This window comes from Mchenga conophoros, linkage group LG3 (assembly GCF_057382185.1).
Source record: "Mchenga conophoros isolate Kocher_MC1m ecotype Shallow Benthic linkage group LG3, M_conophoros_male_GT1.1, whole genome shotgun sequence".
In the NCBI taxonomy this organism is placed as follows: domain Eukaryota; kingdom Metazoa; phylum Chordata; class Actinopteri; order Cichliformes; family Cichlidae; genus Mchenga; species Mchenga conophoros.
In genome coordinates this window covers 64,716,655-64,737,291 of record NC_140528.1, presented here as the reverse complement: position 1 = coordinate 64,737,291, position 20,637 = coordinate 64,716,655, and the positions used below count along the sequence as shown (strand labels likewise).

General features: G+C 40.3%; 2 protein-coding genes across 2 annotated transcripts in view; one reads left to right on the top strand and one right to left on the bottom strand.

Annotated features, from left to right (window-relative positions):
- The window catches only part of LOC146580106 (uncharacterized), a 326,051-nt gene that overhangs the window by 140,918 nt on the left and 164,496 nt on the right, over positions 1-20,637 (bottom strand). The window lies entirely within an intron of this gene.
- Positions 557-17,572, top strand: LOC146580112 (Fc receptor-like protein 5). Its single transcript, XM_085250626.1, has 16 exons — positions 557-581; positions 694-817; positions 2,124-2,215; positions 3,648-3,911; positions 4,011-4,286; positions 4,435-4,734; positions 8,328-8,585; positions 9,713-9,961; positions 10,114-10,242; positions 10,402-10,417; positions 10,497-10,588; positions 12,402-12,464; positions 12,597-12,656; positions 17,212-17,274; positions 17,355-17,417; positions 17,518-17,572. The coding sequence occupies exons 1-16, from the start codon at positions 557-559 to the stop codon at positions 17,523-17,525; spliced, it is 2,082 nt and encodes a 693-aa protein (XP_085106752.1). The 3' UTR covers positions 17,526-17,572.

The following is a 20,637-nucleotide window of genomic DNA, read 5'->3' as shown; positions in this document are numbered from 1 at the left end:
TGAATGGAGACAAAACAAGTTAAACACACCTCCAACATCCAATGAATACAGAATCAGCAGCGCTACTGAGTCTGACAGTGGAGGATACAGCTGCCGGGGCAGAAGGACCTATATGTTAACAGAGTGGAGTGATACCATCACACTGACTGTATCATGTAAGTTGGAGATGTTTCACCCAGATTATCAAAATAAGTGAAAACACTTGTTTTTCTTGCAGATTTGTAGCTTTTTCTTTTGTGCAGCTCAGTAAAACGTTTTGTTTTCAGTTTTGTTTTTTTTTATAACTTTTTATTTGTCAGTTTACAGTATGAGAATACAAAACCTAGGGTCAGCATAGGAGACATACACAATTCCAGTAATAGCATCTACTTACATCGTGGTAATATTCAATTATTCAGTGCAAAGGTAGTACACAACCCATTTTTCCCAGAGCTTCTTGAATTTCTCAAGCTCGAGTCTAAGGACAAAGGTAAGTCTTTCCATTCCAAAAATTTCTTCCACTATCCCGCGCCATTGGGCCCGAGTTGGAGGGTCTGCCTTTAGCCATCTTCGGGTTATGGCCTTCCTGCAGCCAGCCAAAAGTATTTTCAATAAATAATTATCTTTATGTGGGAGTGCCGTAGGCAATTTGCCAAGATACAGCGTTTCAAATGAATAGTCTATTTTAATCCCAATTATGTTGTTTATCTTAAGGGCCACCTCCCCCCAATATGGCTGGATCCTTGGGCAGGCCCAGAAGACATGAAAATGGTTTGCCATGGGGGTTCCACAACCTCGCCAACATAGGCCCTGGCTCTGTGAGCCGGTTTGCCGAGCTGTGAGTTTAGGAGTGTTAAAGAATCTCACTACATTCTTCCAACCAAACTCTCTTAAGGACCTTGAATTTGCAGTGGTTGCCTGAGACTCACATATTCCCCACCAGCTGTCCTCTGAAATTTGTGAGCCTGATTCCCTCTCCCATTTTTGCTTAATGTACAACGTAGAATGATTTTTAGAGGCTTGTATACTACCGTATATTTTTGAGACCATCTTTTTAGGGTCCTTTCTCTTGTATGCCTCTTGAAAGATATGAATTAGGTTGTATTCGTTTTCATCTCTGAATAGTAACGTCTTGTTGTAATAGTCTCTAACCTGCAAGTATCTAAAGAAGTCATGCTTTGCCAATCCATATGTATCTGAGATGGTTTTATAGCTTTGGAATCCCCCATTTGTTGCTAGTGAACAAAAAGAAGTAATTCCTCTCAGAGTCCACTGTTTAAAGGTCCCATCCAGCCTGGCAGGCACAAACTCCGGGTCATAAGCTATCCAATTCAAGGTCCTAGCCTGTTTTTCTATTTGTAGTTTCCCCACTACCCTGAACCATAGTTTCAGGGTGAACCGGGTCAAATGGTTCAAATCTTTGTAAAATTTTTCAGCTTGGTTCTTATTTCCTAAAAGAGACTGTAATGGGAAGTCTAATTGTGTAATTTCCATATTTTTCCATTTAGCTTCATAGTTTGGGGAGCACCAGTTTACCAGGGGCTTCAGTTGTGCGGCGTAGTAGTAATCTTGTAAGCACGGCAAAGCTCTCCCTCCCTTCTCTTTTTTCAGTTGCAGCGTTTTGTACTGGACCCTCGGTCTTCTGCCGTTCCAGATGAACCGTGAGATCCATCTGTCCCACTCGTCAAATTGTTTTTGGGGTATCTCCAGGGGTAGTGACTGGAAGAGATAGAGATTTCGAGGCAGAACGTTCATTTTAATTATTTCTATTCTATTACTCTTATCCAAAGGGAGGAGAGACCACAGAGTTAGGTCAGATTTGATCTCTTTGTTGAGGGGGCAATAATTAATTTCATAGAGTCTAGACATGTCTTTCGTTAGGTTTACTCCCAAGTATTTTATTGTGGGAGAGTCCCATTTGAAGTTAAATTTCTTTACAGTTTCCGGTCGAGGTGTATAATTGAACGTAAGGGATTGAGTTTTTTGAATATTTAATTTATAGCCAGAGTAGTGATTGTAGGCTTTTAGTAAGGTCATCAAGTGGAACAAACTAGATTCAGGATTTGTAATAAAAAGAAGAACATCATCCGCAAACATACAAGTCTTGTGTTCTTCACCCCTGATCATTATTCCTTGTATTTCAGAGTTTTCTCTAATAGCCTGAGCCAGAGGCTCAATGTACAAGGCAAACAGGGACGGGCTCAAGGGACAGCCCTGGCGTGTCCCTCGCTTCAAAGTAATATTTTGAGACAGGTGTCCATTAATCCTGATCCTGGCTGTTGGGGAGTAATACAGTGCTTCGATACATTTAATGAAGCCATCTTTAAATCCGAATCTTGCTAGTACCCTAAATAGATATTCCCAACCCACCGAGTCGAATGCCTTTTCGGCATCTAGGCTGACCAACATTGCACTAATATTTCCTGATGTTATATGATCCATCACTTGTAGCGTTCTCCTCAGGTTGTCCTGAGTCTGTCTATTTGAGACAAAGCCTGTCTGATCTAAATCTATCAGCTCCGGGATAATTGATTCCAGTCTCTTAGCTAATATTGAAGCAAATAATTTATAGTCCACGTTAAGGATAGAAATTGGCCTATACGAGCTGCATTCTTTTTTATCTTTGCCGTCTTTTGGGATAATTGAGATAACTGCTTCTCTCCAAGATTGTGGGGCTACTCCTGTTCTTAGTGTATGATTAAAGCAATTAAGCAGCACTGGTGTTACTTGTGTCCTAAATGCTTTATACCATTCGGACGGATAACCGTCTGTGCCTGGTGCCTTATTCGCCTTCAGCCTGGAAATGGCTTTATGCAGCTCTTCAGCGGTTATCTCAGCCATGAGTTTTTTATCTTGCATTTCTCCTATAGATGGTAGGTCTAATGAGTTTAGAAAGGCTTCCATCATTGTATTCTCTACTAAGGGAGGTTGGGTATATAGGTCTTTGTAATACTGTTCAAATGCCCGTTGAATATCTTCCAGTTTACTGCAAATAATTTGTGACTCAGGGTTCCTGATTTTATGAATTCTGTTCTTTTCCTGTTGTTTTCGCAGCCTTCACGACAGAAGCTTCAGCGCCCTAGGTCCCGTCTCAGTTTGTTTTCAGTTTGACAACAAAAAAACGTGAAAAGCAGCTTTTTATTCACAGTGAAGAGAACAAAACATATCAGAGTAACTTCTCTGCTGTGCAGCTCTAATACATGAAGTGCAGAACAAATGCTGAACCTGTTTCAGCTGCTCCACCACATCCACTAAGAACAACAGTTACATCCAATTGTTGTTCTGCTGTATTTGATGCAGTTTGTTTGTTTGTTTTTGGCAATGTTGGTAAATTCAGAGATTTTAATTTTCACAAATCTTTTAACTCATTAGAAGATTTATAGAAATCCATCATTAATGTAAAAAAAATCTGTCATTCTACAAATTAATTTAAATATACATCTGTTTCTATGTACATGTAAGTATGTACATGTGATTTCATAGAAAGGTAGAAAGAATGTGTTTATTATATTATTTTATTAAGTTAACTGTAATATGGGGTGGGAATGCTGTAGCTTCACCAGTAAAGTTTTATAATATTTGATCATTTACATATTTCCATCCAGTTCTTTAAATTGTTCTGATTCAGTCATTTACTTTTATGTTTTTTTTTTAAAACTGAACTGCAGCGAAACCAAAGGTCAGACTTGGTGCTGATAGGACAGCTGTTCCAGTAGGGGGCAGTGTGACCCTGATCTGCTCTGTGAACCCATCATCATCATCATCATCATCTGGATGGATTTACTACTGGTACAGAGATGGGAAATCTTATGAAGCTTTGACAAATGGACAAATCAGTGTCTCAGAGGGAGGACGCTACAGCTGCAGAGGAGGAAGAGGAGAACCAGTTTACTACACAGAGGACAGTGAGACAGTTTGGATTGACACAACTGGTGAGTTTAAATGTAACTTCCTACAAAACACTACATCTGATGGTAATTGAACCTTTTGTCATTCACGTGTTTTTATTGTACTTTCTTGAACATTAACAGTCTCAATCAGGCCTGTTGTGACTCTGTATCCAAACTGGTCTGAGATATACAGAGGAGAGACGATCACTGTCAGATGTGAGATCCATGGAGGAGACACTGAGTGGGATTATGAGTGGGAAACAAACAGCATCAGAAAACCTCCAAATCAAAATGAATACAGGATTAGATCTGCTTCATCATCCAACAGTGGAAACTATCGCTGTAAGGGCAGAATGAAAAGTTCACAGCATGAAACAACAGAGTGGAGTGATTCAGTCACACTGACAGTTTCTGACAGTAAGTCATATTTGCTTTAAGCTGTTTGAACACTTTGTAAAATGTGTTTCTGTTCATATAGACTGAGATTATTATTCTTTGTATGAACTGAGCTCACTGTTCAGAGACTGTACTACATGTTCACTGAGAGAAAATCTTTGTTGAACAGATGAACCCCGTCCTGTCCTCACTGTGTCTCCATCATGGCTGAGTCCTGGAGCCTCAGTAACTCTGAACTGTGAGGTTGAACATCCGTCTGCAGGATGGAGCTTCTACTGGTATAAAGCTGTTCCTGATCTATCAGAGGAATCCTCCAGTTATGAGCTGCTACCTGATGGCAGTGGGACTGCACAGGACTCCTACATCATTCATGGACAGACACACACAGCAGGATATGTGTGCAGAGCTGGAAGAGGAGACCCAGAGTATCACACTGATCACAGTCAACCAAAGTGTGTCTGGTCTGCAGGTCAGTTTGTTTCTCTCTGTCCTTTCAATGAGCTCATGTTAGGTCATCATTTTTATTCACCAGGATTTAGACCATTAAAATCTCATTTCCATGCCGACCATTGATGTCTGTGTACATTAAAACTCCACAAAAGAAGAACTGAACTGAACATTTTTCCTTTCTCTCTGTGATCAAACTGAATTTCTTCGTTTCCTTTTCTTATTTTTCAGTTTTTATTTAATGTGATAACATGAAAAACAAAAGACATCTATGAGATTTTAAAAACTTCCTGAAAATTCTCAAACTCTGTGTTTCCTAATTATACAGTTTATTTTATTAAATCATACATTTAAAAAGTCAGACATTTTTTTGGATTAGTGGCTTCTTGGTGTCACTCACTCCCTCTTCCCATCCTTTCCACGTACACACACACACACAGCCTCTCAGTGAGCGACCTGTTATTAGAATCATCATTATATATTTTATTTTCCTAATTATTATATTGATCAAACTTAGACATGATTAGCTTTGATCAGTATTAAGTGTCATGGTCCTGAGTCTGACGACTCAGTGTTTTGTGTTTCTTTATATTATTCTATGTTCTTGTTTATTCTGTTGCCATTTGTTAGGGTTTTGCTCTGTGCCTGCCTGCTCCCACTTCTCTGTGTTCCCTCTGTCTGTCCATGGTGTCACTGTGTCTGCTTGTGAGTCTGTCTGTTAAGTTCAGTGTCTTGTCTGGTTCTCTGTGTCTGTAAGTTTCCTGTTTTATTCTGAAGGTCTTTGTCTCATGTGAGTGTGTTCAGATTATGTTTCCCCTGTCTCTGATTTCTCCCAGGTGTGTTCCTCTCCTGTCTCCCATCCCTTGATTACTGCTGTGTGTATTTAAGCCCTGTGTGTTCTCCTGACTGTTGCTGGTTAGTCTGTGTTATCTCCATCTGTCATCTGTGTTCATTCCCTGCTTTGTTCTGTGTCACCTGCGTCTCCCTGCTTCGCCATTTCAGGGCTGTGTTTTGTTAGCCTTCCTCAGTTTATGTTTTGCTTAGTTTCCGTCCACACCTTTGCCATTTCTGTTTGTATCCCTCCTCAAAAGCCCACTAACATCACTAGTGCCTGCATCTTGGGTCCTTTAATAAATTCCACATGGCTTACCTCTCTGTCTGTGACATTAAGCAGTTAATCGTAATTAACTATCAGCCATATGACATATCAATTATGGTTCAGTGTTAAGCCATTACAAAACTTCAGAATCATCTGTAATGAAATGCTGGAGACATTATATATACAGTGGGGCAAAAAAGTATTTAGTCAGCCACCGATTGTGCAAGTTCCCCCACTTAAAATGATGACAGAGGTCAGTAATTTGCACCAGAGCTACACTTCAACTGTGAGAGACAGAATGTGAAAAAAAAATCCATGAATTCACATGGTAGGATTTGTAAAGAATTCATTCGTAAATCAGGGTGGCAAATAAGTATTTGGTCACCTCAAACATGGAAAATCTCTGGCTCTCACAGACCTGTAACGTCTTCTGTAAGAAGCTTTTCTGTCCCCCACTCGTTACCTGTATGAATGGCACCTGTTTGAACTCATCATCTGTATAAAAGACACCTGTCCACAGCCTCAAACAGTCAGACTCCAAACTCCGCCATGGCCAAGACCAAAGAGCTTTCGAAGGACACCAGGAAAAGTATTGTAGACCTGCACCAGACTGGGAAGAGTGAATCTACAATAGGCAAGCAGCTTGGTGTGAAGAAATCAACTGTGGGAGCAATCATCAGAAAATGGAAGACATACAAGACCACTGATAATCTCCCTCCATCTGGGGCTCCACGCAAGATCTCATCCCGTGGGGTCAAAATGATCATGAGAACGGTGAGCAAAGATCCCAGAACCACACGGGGGGACCTGGTGAATGACCTGCAGAGAGCTGGGACCAAAGTAACAAAGGTCACCATCAGTAACACACTACAACGGCAGGGAATCAAATCCCGCAGTGCCAGACGTGTTCCGCTGCTGAAGCCAGTGCATGTCCAGGCCCGTCTGAAGTTTGCCAGAGAGCACATGGATGATACAGCAGAGGATTGGGAGAATGTCATGTGGTCAGATGAAACCAAAGTAGAACTTTTTGGTATAAACTCAACTTGTCGTGTTTGGAGGAAGAAGAATACTGAGTTGCATCCCAAGAACACCATACCTACTGTGAAGCATGGGGGTGGAAACATCATGCTATGGGGCTGTTTTTCTGCCAAGGGGACAGGACGACTGATCCGTGTTAAGGACAGAATGAATGGGGCCATGTATCGTGAGATTTTGAGCCAAAACCTCCTTCCATCAGTGAGAACTTTGAAGATGAAACGAGGCTGGGTCTTCCAACATGACAATGATCCAAAACACACCGCCCGGGCAACAAAGGAGTGGCTCCGTAAGAAGCATTTGAAAGTCCTGGAGTGGCCTAGCCAGTCTCCAGACCTCAACCCCATAGAAAATCTGTGGCGGGAGTTGGAAGTCCGTGTTGCTCGGCGACAGCCCCAAAACATCACTGCTCTCGAGAAGATCTGCATGGAGGAATGGGCCAAAATACCAGCTACTGTGTGTGCAAACCTGGTAAAGACCTATAGTAAACGTTTGACCTCTGTTATTGCCAACAAAGGTTATGTTACAAAGTATTGAGTTGTATTTTTGTTATTGACCAAATACTTATTTTCCACCCTGATTTACGAATAAATTCTTTACAAATCCTACCATGTGGATTCATGGATTTTTTTTTCACATTCTGTCTCTCACAGTTGAAGTGTACCTCTGGTGCAAATTACTGACCTCTGTCATCATTTTAGGTGGGGGAACTTGCACAATCGGTGGCTGACTAAATACTTTTTTGCCCCACTGTATATATATATATATATATATATATATATATATATATATATATATATATATATATATATATATATATATATATATATATATATACACTTCACATTGCTGTAGAGACACAAACACTAATCTGCCAATGTCAAAGCGAGATCATATCTGCGCAGACAAAATCTTAAATTAGATTTTCTTATTTAAGAGGACTGGAAAGTTTTTGAAATAGCAGACTGTAATGTATTAATGTATTAATTTGTGTCAAAGACCAGAGTCAAAACTGAGCCCTGGTTTACTGTTTTGTCAGCCAGAGTTGAATGCTGTCAGGAAGCAAAGAGAACAAACAAAAGGTTTGCTGATATTAACTGTCTGATAATGATCTGTTGTATTATCAAATCTCATTCATAGATTTATTTGCAGTTATTTTTGGTTTAACAAGGAAAAAAAAAGATTTGGCACCAATACTGTGGAAACATTAGTATAGATGTGTTTTTTGTTTTTAATAGAAAAATAAGTTGCTTATATTATTTTATTCTTTTTATGTTTAATATTTATTTTCTTTTTTTCCCCTTACAATTCTGGACCATTGACCCTATAATAAAGTTTTCAAACTTAAAATTACAGTTTGACCAAACAAAAACTGCATCCTACTGAAATATTATCACTGATCTTCAAACAAATATTTTCACTGTGATATTTTGAATCCTAACATCTGTGAGCTTTGTCTCTTCACTGCATGTTGTTTCCAGATGTTCATTCAGCAGCGTCTCTCACAGTGAGTCCTGACAGAGTGCAACACTTCACCTCTGACTCTGTCTCACTGACCTGTGAGGGAAACTTCACTGAGTGGAGAGTGAGGAAGTTCTCTGAGGACGGCCGACTCTCTGACTGTAGCAGAATGACTGGATCCACATGTGACATCAACACATCAAAGTCAGATACTGCAGTGTACTGGTGTGAGTCTGGATCAGGAGAGTTCAGCAGTGCAGTCAACATCACTGTACAGAGTATGTTATTATACATTTACTTCTTGGATCTGAATGATTTAGACGTCACATGAACATTTGTCTCAGCTTTTCTGTATGTGAAGTAATTCTATGTGGCAAAACAAACAAAACCGAGAATTTCAGACAATTTTAGGCACCAAATCATGAAAATATTCTTGGTTGTTCTCATTTCATATGACATTTTCATAATCTAATTTGTCAAAATTTGTAGACACCAAAAATTATTTTTTCTTTTGTATTTAAACCACTAAAAATCTCAACATCTCTGTCCTCAGTGTTATTACTGAGAATCATCATGTAAAAAGGTGAAGTTGGATCAAAGGTTGTGCTGTGTGTGAGTTCTCCTGAGTGCAGTGTCACTTGCACTGTGCACAGCTCCATGACCTAATCTCCTCCACCTCTCCTCTTGCAGCTGTGCTAAAAACACATCTCACTACTACAACAGTCACATTAAAACATTAATATCATCATCTAATTTAGTCAGATGCTTGTTAAACATGTGCATTTCTGATTGTGGAGTGGAAACCTTTTCAGCTTTGCAGCAACTGGAATTTGAAATGTTTGTTAGATTTTTTTCTTCTTCAATATACTGTAATAAACATGTTCTCATCCTCTCTGATGATGCGTTAAGCCATACCTTAACGCATCATCATCATCATCATCACAGTCCCAGTCAAAACTTCCACCGTCAAACAAGAAAACTTATTGGGATGAGGTTTTGGTTTAGTGAAGTTTTTGTGTTGACATGTAATCTGAACTTAACCTTTTCACACTTCAACCTCATGACCTCCTACTGGTTCTGTTATTGAAAGACAAGTGAGGCTAATTTTTGCAGGTTGCTGAGTGCAGCACTTTTACTGAGGTGACTGCTGTGACTTACCTGAATGTAGCATTTGTTGCGCTTCATTCCTTTTACATAAACAATAAACAAGACCTTAAGAGATGCAGTTTTCATGTTGATCACAATTCAAAACAAGTCCTATAGAAATTAGTCTTTAGATACAACATTAGATCTTCATCCTAAAAGAAACATTTGAGTAATCCATCCTTGTTATTATGTCTCACCTTTTTCTAAAAGTGCGCACCAGCTGATGTGACTGAAACAATTGTGTGTGATTGTTTCACAGATGATGGTAATGTTCCTATCCTGGTGAGTCCTGTTCATCCTGTGACTGAGGGAGCTTCTGTTAGTCTGAGCTGCAGTTTGAAAACACAAAAAATACTTTCCAATGTGTTTTTCTATCACAATGACAAACTTATTCAAAATGATACCCGAGTAGAGCTGAAGATCTCTGCAGTGTCAAAGTCTGATGAAGGTTTCTACAAGTGTCAGTACTCAGGAAGAGAGTCAGCACAGAGCTGGATGTCAGTTAAAGGTGAGCAGGATCAAAACATTTGATGTGTTTCTGTAAAAATGATTTTCATGCTTGAGAAGAAACATTAGATTGTCTGTTTAATGCTTGAAGAGAACTGAAATATGCAGTATAATAATAAGTATTATACTTTATTATTACTTAATTATTATTAGTCATTTCAGCAGCTGTGTCTGGAGCTGACAGCTCTTCATCTCCTGTGTGGTTGATGGTTGGACTGGTTTGTGGAGTCTCTCTCATTATTATTCTCCTGCTCTTGTTGTATCGCTGCAGACAGTCCAAGTGTAAGAGCCTCTTCTTTTCATGCTGTATTAGAGAGTTTATTTACTACACACACTTTAATTATTCACACATATACATGTATTCTGATCTCATGACACTAAATATCAGTGGAACAATTTATACATGACAAACATGTGTAATAACATTTGTCTCTTTCACAGATTCCTGCTTCACCAGGTTGGTAAAACACTTTTTATTATTATTTTAAACAAACATCAGTTACTTTTAAGTTTATTGTGTTTATTTCATGTTTTAGGTCGATCCAGTCTGAGAGTCACAGTCCGGGCTCCTCCACAAATCATGGAGTCAACCAGAATGAAACTCATGAGTACGGCTCTCTTCAACATGGTCAGCATTGAAAAACAGTCTTTATTATTCAATTCAATTCAATTCAATTTTATTTATATAGCGCCAAATCACAACAAAAGTCGCCTCAAGGTGCTTCATAGATACAGAGAAAAACCCAACAATCATATGACCCCCTATGAGCAAGCACTTTGGCGACAGTGGGAAGGAAAAACTCCCTTTTAACAGGAAGAAACCTCCAGCAGAACCAGGCTCAGGGAGGGGCGGCCATCTGCTGCGACCGGTTGGGGTGAGAGAAGGAAGACAGGATAAAGGACATGCTGTGGAAGAGAGACAGAGGTTAATAACAGATATGATTCAATGCAGAGAGGTCTATTAATACATAGTGAGTGAGAAAGGTGACTGGAAAGGAAAAACTTAATGCATCATGGGATTCCCCCGGCAGCCTACGTCTATTGCAGCATAACTAAGGGAGGATTCAGGGTCACCTGGTCCAGCCCTAACTATATGCTTGTCACGGCGGGGTGCGCCGATGAGTAAGGAAACAGGACCCAAAAGCAGATGAAGACGAGGAGTTGTAAGTTTAAACAGAAAAGTGATCCTTTATTAGATTACGGCAGGGGTTAACCAGGAACCTAAAGCAAACTGACTAAGAAAAAACACTAAGAAACAAAACCTATGACATACAATGACAAAAACTGTAACTATGACTATGGTGGAAAAACAGGCTATGACTATGACTGAGGTGGGAAAAACAGACGACCCGACCATGACATGCAGAAAACAGAGGGCTTAAATACATACACGAGGTGATCAGGGGAAGTGGAGACACATGGGGGAACAGCTGACTGACATAAACCTAAATGACAGGACCAGAAGGAGGAAAGCTAAATACAATGAACAAAGAACACATGACACTGTCAGAATAAAACAGGAAACACTAAAACTAGACATGACAACACAACTTAACAGACCTAATACGTGATGAATAATACAAGAACCCAGAACATAGAAAACCAAGGGAACAATAATAAATAACAGCTTAAACTAAAGCTAGATAGGAAATGACACAAAAACTAATCACATATCAAAATGAGACAAATACAAAAATGAACTCAGAGCGCTGGGTCAGAGACCCAGCCTGTGACAATGCTTTAGCAAAAAGGAAAATTTTAAGCCTAATCTTAAAAGTAGAGATAGTGTCTGTCTCCCGAATCCAAACTGGAAGCTGGTTCCACAGAAGAGGGGCCTGAAAACTGAAGGCTCTGCCTCCCATTCTACTTTTAAATACTCTAGGAACAACAAGTAGGCCTGCAGAGCGAGAGCGAAGTGCTCTAATAGGGTGATATGGTACTACAAGGTCATTAAGATAAGATGGGGCCTGATTATTTAAGACCTTGTATGTGAGGAGCAGGATTTTGAATTCAATTCTGGATTTAACAGGAAGCCAATGAAGGGAAGCCAAAACAGGAGAAATATGCTCTCTCTTTCTAGTCCCTGTCAGGACTCTTGCTGCAGCATTTTGGATTAACTGAAGGCTTTTCAGGGAGTTTTTTGGACATCCTGATAATAATGAATTACAGTAGTCCAGGCTGGAAGTAATAAATCCATGAACTAGTTTTTCAGCATCACTCTGAGACAGGATTATCATTATTAATATTGACTTTTAAAATCAGTCTTCATTAACAGTAACAGTTTTTAGGTTCAGTTTGTGGTCAGCAGGTTTTAAAAGAACACTGACACATGCACATAAAATCAGACATAAACAGGATTTTACAAACCTGAATGTTTCTTTAACTCGACTGAAAGAATCCACAAATGTTTCATCCTGCAACTAAAAATATGTACATTTTAGGAACAGATGAACACCGAGATGTCACCTACTCTGTTATTGAGAGTAAAACCTTTGGAAAGAAAAGTGAGTACACAAATACATGCAATGTAAACAATAAATAACTAAAAACACTCAACAAAAACATGGTTTAGAAATATTAGCAATGTTTCAAAAAGTATGATTGTCAAATGTGGATTCATCTGATCGTCTTCACAGGGGAGCATCATAAACCAGATGAAACTGTTGTTTACTCTGAAGTGAAGATAAGAGCTGCAGGTACAGTCACAGAGTTTTGTGTTATTTTGTCTGCTTTATATACACTATGATCCATCTGTATGTCCCCAAATTAAATAGCTTTTTTTCATGTGTTTGTGCCAATTCTGAAATACATGTTATATTATTGTTTCTTACTCCTTATAATTCCCTCGAAGCCCAGGCAGACGCAAGTGGTTTTCTGTCACTGGTTTATTTGAAGACTTCTCTCCAAAGCCACCGTGAAAACTATACAGCATTAACAAAATAAAACTCAGCATAAGACACAGCAGTAAAAACACTGTACAACAAACACGATAAATAAATAAATACCTCGTTGGCTGCATGCTGCAAAAAGGGAATTAGCCGCCGTTCTTCTGAGGTTTCCTTTAACCGTGTGTAGTCAAAGTCCACTTAACATGTCTTTCAATAAAAACCATCCTTTCTGCGCGCTTACAGGTGTTTTTCTTCGTTCTACCCAAAGAGGAAACTAGCGCAACTTGTAAGCGAACTTGACTTTCAAAATAAAAGCACCAAAACGTTGACTACAAAAAACAAACAAAGTAATGTACAGCTTAAACAATTTACAATCATGACATGGATCTTGACAAGATAAAGAAATAATCCAAATTATATACAATGTCATCATGCCAACAGTTACACTCCTTCTCAGTTTTATCTTACACAAGAAGTGTTGCAGTCAGTTAGGCTTTTTTGGGTTAGTCATTAAGTCTGGTATTTATTTAGCCTGATACTCTTAATGTGTGTTATTGTTGTCGTTCAAATGACTCAAACACAGACACACTGTGTGAACAGTGTGAACAGATGTAATGAGTGATTCAGAAAACACAGCAGGTCAGAATGTTTGCAAAGAACAAAGAAAACAGCTTCCTCCACGGTTTGAGTTCAGTCTCTTCATCAGATCGGTTGTCGAAAGTTTAACACGTTCATCTCACATTTAGTCAGTTCAGAGGTGACTTTTTCCAAAGGTCTCCATCATGGACATATTTAGTTCTGCTAACAGGTTAGTGTGTCAAAAGCTCCATAAATCCTAAACTTGGTATGACTCAGCTCTCAGGTAAGTCTCTGCAGATGCCTGATGTGCCAGGATGGATCTCAGACAAAGAAGACAGACCTGGTAGGTAAGGCTGCTTAGTTTAGCAGGTGAGTATATAAACATCACAAGTCATGTGGTCTTAGTGATGTTACCAACTGAGTAGTTCAACAGTCTGGCAATGAGTACCTGGGAGAGCTGGATTTCAACACAGCAGTGAGTGCAATGAGTATCAGATGCATCTGAGTTCAGACAGCCAGAGTTTATTAGTCTCCATCCACTCACACACACAAATAAGACACAAGCTGAAGTGTTGCTGCTGTTGCAGGAATTGCCGTCTTGTGTGTGACTGGGTGCAGTAAGGAGTGTATGTGATGTGTGTGTGAGCATGCGCGTGAAGGAAACGCGGTGAGCGAAAGAGGGAAAAGAGAGAGTGTGTCATGGGTAGAGTGGGCGACCGGGAGCAGCGTTCTAACAGGCTACAGCCTATGCAGTGTGTTTTCGAAGTGTGCAGTACTGTTATTAAAGCCTCATCGACGAACGCGGCCGTGACTCTGGCAGACGAGCTGAACACTTTCTATGCTCGCTTCGAGGCTGCAGCTAAGGACTCCAACAATGCTAGTGCTAGCGGCGCTAACGGCTGCAGACAGGAAGATACTGCCAGCACCGGAAACGTGCTCGTCATCTCCGAGCATGAAGTAAGGAGAGCCTTCAAGAGAGTGAACACCAGGAAAGCAGCAGGACCAGACGGCATCCCAGGTCGTATCCTCAGAGACTGCGCATACCAGCTAGCTCCTGTGTTCACTGAGATATTCAACATCTCTTTATCTCAGTCGGTCATCCCCACATGCTTCAAAGAGTCCATCATTGTTCCTGTCCCGAAGAAACCCCACCCTGCTTCTCTCAATGACTCTCACCTCAGTAGCCCTCACCTCAGTAGTGATGAAGTGCTTTGAACGCCTGGTCAGAGACTTCATCATTTCTTCACTACCAGACACACTGGACCCACTACAGTTTGCTTACCATTCAAATCGTTCCACAGACGATGCCATCTCTCATCTCCTCCACACATCACTCACTCACTTGGACACTAGAAGGGGGAATTATGTTAAAATGCTCTTCATAGACTACAGCTCTGCATTTAACACCATAATTCCCTCCACACTCACCACCAAGCTGGAGCATCTGGGACTCAGCTCATCTATGTGTCAGTGGATCTCCAACTTCCTAACTGGCAGACCACAGGCAGTAAGGATGGGCGGACATGTCTCAGCCTCCACCACTCTCAGCACTGGAGCCCCCCAGGGGTGTGTTCTGAGCCCCCTGCTGTACTCTCTGTACACATATGACTGCGTGGCCACTACCAGCTCCACCACCATTATCAAGTTTGCTGACGACACCGTCGTGGTGGGCCTGATCTCTGATAACAACGAGACGGCCTTCCTGAAGGAGATTAGGAATCTGGAGAACTGGTGCCAGAGGAACAACCTCCTTCTAAACGTCAGTAAGACAAAGGAGCTGATAGTGGACTTCAGCACTAAGCAGGAGAGGAACTACCAGACCCCCGTCATCAACGAGTGTCCAGTGGAGAGAGTGGACAGCTTCAAATACCTCGGAGTTCACATCACGCAGGACCTGTCATGGTCCTGTCACATCAACACCGTGGTGAAAAAGGCCCGTCAGCGTCTCTACCACCTCAGACACTTGAGAGACTTCCAACTGCCCTACAAGGTGCTCAGGAACTTTTACTCGTGCACCATAGAGAGCATCCTGACGGGAAACATCTTAACCTGGTTCGGGAACAGCACCATGCAGGACAGACGAGCTCTACAGAGGGTTGTGCGGTCAGCTGAGCGCACCATCCGCTCCGAGCTCCCTGACCTGCACTCAATCTACAGCAGGCGGTGCTGGACCAAGGCCAGGAAGATCGTGAAGGACCTCAGCCATCCCAACAACGGACTGTTCTCTCTGTTGAGGTCAGGGAAGCGATTCCGCTCCCTGAAGACCAACACAGAGAGACTGAGGAGGAGCTTCTTCCCGCAGGCGATACGGTCTCTCAATCACACCACCACACAGTACTGACCCACACATATGGTTCTTACACACACACTGGACTTTCTGGACATTGTTATCACTTAAATCACTTTAAGCATATTTGCACTGCACAAGACATAATGTGGATTGCACAACACTGGTCACTATAGTCTTCATTTCCAGTTAATACTTGTACAGCTGCTGTTATTGTGTGTGTGTGTATATATATATTTATTTATTTATATTTCTTCATACATTCTTATATAGTTCTATACTGTGTATTGTGTATTTTGTTGTACAGTTATTTTATTTTCAACTGTAATTTATATATTTTATCTTATTCTTTCCCAGTTAAATTTACCCTTCATTCTAATTTGTGTTGTACAGTTATTTCATTTTTAACCTTAATTTTTTTATATTTTATTCCTTCCTAGTTAAATTTACACTTTAATTTTTCATATTTATTTCCTATCTTTTTTTTTTTTTTTTTTCTTTAGGTCACGAGCAGTTGTCTAAGCATTTCACTGCATATCGTACTGTGTATGACTGTGTACGTGACAAATAAAAATTTGAATTTGAATTTTCATCTCTTCAGTACTCTCCGGTGCCTCGGTCTGCCTCACTACTCCACAAAAGTGAAGGGAGTTAGCCCCGAAGGAGGACAAACTTCGGCCCTGGAGGAAGCATCTCCCCTCGCGTCTCCCGACCACGGTCATGGGACTGACGGCGAGTGTCGCGAAATCAGTTTTACCCTGGTTCTTTTTATTCCTCGAGCATCCAGAGATGGCACCGGACTCAGTAGTCATTTTCACAAAACTTTTATTCATCTTTATTCATCTTCATTTATCTTTACTCTTCTTCATTTAAGCATGCACTTCTAGAAGGGAAGATGAGGCCGGTGTCCCTCTGCAAAAATCTTCCCCCTTTGTCTGTGAAACAAAGTTTTTATAGGATAGACCCTATCATAAAACCCCCACGGTGTGCTGGAAACTCTGTGTCTGTGTGAGTGCTCGTGAGTGAGTGTGTGCGCATACCTGTGTGTATGTGTGTGCACATGAGTGACTGTGCGTGTGGATGTGTGTGCGTGACAACTAAAACACTGTGGGTGTAGGTGACTCCCTAGAGGTCATAAAACCCCTCTCCCTTCTAGACCACCGTTACAAGTATCATAAATGTTGCAACCCCCACCCTAAAGCTTCCTCTGGGGAATTTCCACTCAGTGGGGGAGAAGCCTCCTACAATCCACTCCTAAGTTCAGAACACAAAGAGGCCTTTATTACTCTACACACAGTGTCTCTACAATAGTTCTATATTCTACAATAACACATTTCTAAACTCTAAATCAGCTAAATATTCTACACGAGGAATGGTTAACACTGCTAACAGTTGATTTTTATTTCAATATCAGGATTTTAAGTCCACATGTGTCCAACAGCTCTGTGTCATATATCTGCTGATAAAATGTATCCTGAGCTCTGACTTCTCTTTTAGAGGACAGTCTGATGTATGCTGAGGTCAAACACCCAAAAAAAGAAAAAGCCAAGAAGAAAGCAGGTAAGCAAATTCTGCCATCACCTCCAGTGAATGTTGTTCAACATGTTTATCTGGTCTTAAAATCTTCTTTCCACTCACAGGAAAATCAAGTCCTGCAGCTGATGCAGCAGTTTATTCTGAAGTCACGTTAGGAAGCTTTCCTGGTAATTATGCTGCCATGCAGGATGAGTTATTCTTCAAGTTATTAAATGGCGAACATCCTGAAACTTGGACATTTGTGTTCTTTGTGTGTTTGTCTTACAGGTCAGTGAGGAGAGCTGCAGCAGCAAAGCCAAAAAGAAGCATTTTATGAATCCACTGTTGCTCCTCTGCTGCCCAAATTAGGGGTGGGTTTTTATCATCGATTCATCGATTAAAATCGATTCTGGCTTGGATAACGTAAAATCGATTCATTAAAATCCTGAATCGATTTTTTAATATAAATTTATTTTGTCCGAAATGCCAGAATCTCTGGTGACATCTCACAAAATTTCAAGAACCACCAAACAGTTAAGACAGTAAATGAGAGCAGGTACAGGGATTCTGCACATAGACTTAAACACACAGCGCGACCCGCGGATCAGGATCAGTTAGATGTCGCCTTTCTCACAGTCGGGGCTGAAAGCCGACAGCTCACTGATCCGGGTCCGCGCTTTGTGTTCACGCCCTTTATTAGTTTGATCTCTCTCCAAACAATATTGACCGAACCAGCAGCAAAAGAAGATCCAAACGCTTCACATAAACATCGTCATGAATTCACTCTTTTACTGTTTTGCTTCCATTGCGATGCGCAGCTCTCTCTCTCTCCCTCCCCCTCTCTCTTTCTCTCTCTCTTTCTTTCACTTTCTTCATTATTCGCTTGCTTGTTACGCACAAGTCTACTGTTGCTTACAGCGCTGTCGGCCGCTGTTTTTTTCCCTTTTACATTCTTCCGAAAAGAAAACCTCATTTCTGCTGTTCAATACTGAACAAATTTAAACTTTTTAAAATTATTCAAAATGCAAAATGCTTAGCCGTGTCTCTAATAAAACCGCTGTAACGTCAGAGGTAATGTTCATTAATTAATGGTTTTCTTTCGTTTTTGATGTACTGCAGAATATTTTTATAAAATCCCAGGCCAGGAAAATCACCTACATGTTTTTCTGTGTTTTATCTTCAGCTACTTTGACACAAAGGCATCTGCTGTGATGCTCACAGCTTGGATAAAGTCTTGCGAGTGTCAGCTTCCTTTTTATAGATACAAAAATATGTAAATGTACTGATTTGAATCATATTTCTGACTGTCAAAATTTCCCAGATTTAAATTGAATCGAATCGTGGATCGAATCGATTCGGGACCTTGTGAATCGGAATTGAATCGATTCTAGAAATCAATGACGATACCCAGCCCTAGCCCAAATATCAGACACACTCAGTTTTTTTTTCACTTTTGCTAAGATGACATTAAATAATAATATGACATAGATATAGTATCGGGGGCGTCCTGTGACTTGTACGGTAAGGCAAGCAGAGATGATGTTTGTAGTCTCTGTGAGGACCAGCTTTTGATGAAAAGTAAACTAAACTTAAAATAACTTGTTTATAATGTCAAAAATAAGGTCTACTTGTGACTTAAAAAGTAAATAAAATATATTTATCACAAAAATAGCTGAATAAAAAGGTTTGAACATGGTGTGAAGGTTAATTCTCAGGAGATTTAAAAATATTAATAAAAAGTTATTGGATTAAAAAGTAATGCAACATGTTACTACATAATATGACTTGAAATACACAAGCTAATAATCTCCATTTAACAATACAAACCTGAGGTTACAGTCCCACACACCAACACAAATCCCTGTCCTAATGAGGACACAAATGTGATCTTTCTCTTATTCAGGAATGAACAGAAACTCGACAGCAGGAAGCAAAGATGAAAACCAGCACAGAGAGAAGCGATCTTGATGGTGATTCTCTGTAGAAACATGAACAGGTAGAAACAGACGCTGCAGTCTGACTGCTCCTCTGTTTGTTACCTTTTGAAGTTCGGGTCCTGGGGTCAGCATTCACTCAACTTTAATATCACTCTTGGTTCTCGGCTAGGTTAGCATTAGCATGCTGTCTGTGTGCAGATGCTTTGACAGAGCCAAAGTTGTGTTACCAGCATTATACAGTATTTTCTGTTCTGGAAGCATGACAGTTTGCGCTTTACCATCATGCTCTTGTCCTTTTATGCAATAAAAATAAAAGTAATGTCCATATCCACGCTCTAGACTGTGCTACTATTTTCATCCTCTGCCATGAGGCATGATAAGAGGAATTGTTGGGCAAACAGACAAACAATTCCAATTTTATTATAATGAAATTAGTGCTGTATGCGTTAATGCGGTCATCACAATTAACACGATAAAATTTTTAACGCACTCAAGTCGGCTGGAGCGCAGAATGGACAAACTTCGGACAAAACTTTGAGTTAGTCTGTGGCGCTCCAGATGAGTTAATTGTTAAAACTGCAATCACGCATTAACGCCGAGTAAACCCTCACACGGACTACTCTGCATTAATTCGTTAACAGGGATTTGCCAATTTTGACGCGTTAATGCAGGTCGGTTTGCGTTAACGACATTAATGCTGACGGCACTAAATTAAACTACTTGAGTCCTATCCCTACTCACATTTTTCTATTTTGAATGTGGGCTCCAGTAGATTTTCTTTGCGTAGAGGCTGACCTGCTGCTCTTTGTGGATTTACACAACTGAATTCAACCAGATGTCAAAAGATGTTTCACAAGCTATCATGGCTGAGGACTCACACTTGTGTGCTTCAATCCACACACAAATAAGAAGCAATTTGACCACCTAGTTAAACCTAGTTTACAAATGCTGAATAAATACTAATCACTTACACACAATTCATTAAGTTTAGCTTCATGAATCTGATAATTTTCTCTTTCAAAAACCTTTCTGTGCATGCAAATAGCCACTTTATTTGAAATAAACAAAAAACAAAGAATAAAAAAAAGTCAAAGTTTTTATTATGTGTTATATGATGTTCCCCACCCCAAGCTGAACATGTGTGAAGGTGCTGCTGGAGACCAGCGTTTTATGAAGACTAAAGACCACAAGACCATCTGTGCACACATTGTGGTTCACAAGAGTCCTGCCAGTCATGCAGACAGTTTTACAGACTTTCAACTTCAACAAATCATCAACATGAAGATTACAAAGAGCTGGGGGCTGTCGTGGTGCTTGGTCCGGACCCAGCGTTTTGAGTTTTGTTCTGATTTGATGTTTGATTTCTTCATGGTTATCTCTATTAGTGTTTACGTTTCGTTCTCAGGGTTTCCAGTTCTTAGGTTTTCTTCATGTGCCTCCGTTGTTTTTTGTGCCTAGTTATCCCTGTCCG

Coding starts and splice junctions, on each gene's coding strand:
- LOC146580112 (XM_085250626.1), top strand. CDS start 557: ATGGCCTTCCTGCAGCCAGCCAAAA. Junction 8,586..9,712: donor AGTCAACATCACTGTACAGA/GTATGTTATTAT, acceptor ATTGTTTCACAG/ATGATGGTAATGTTCCTATC. Junction 17,275..17,354: donor AAAAGCCAAGAAGAAAGCAG/GTAAGCAAATTC, acceptor TTCCACTCACAG/GAAAATCAAGTCCTGCAGCT.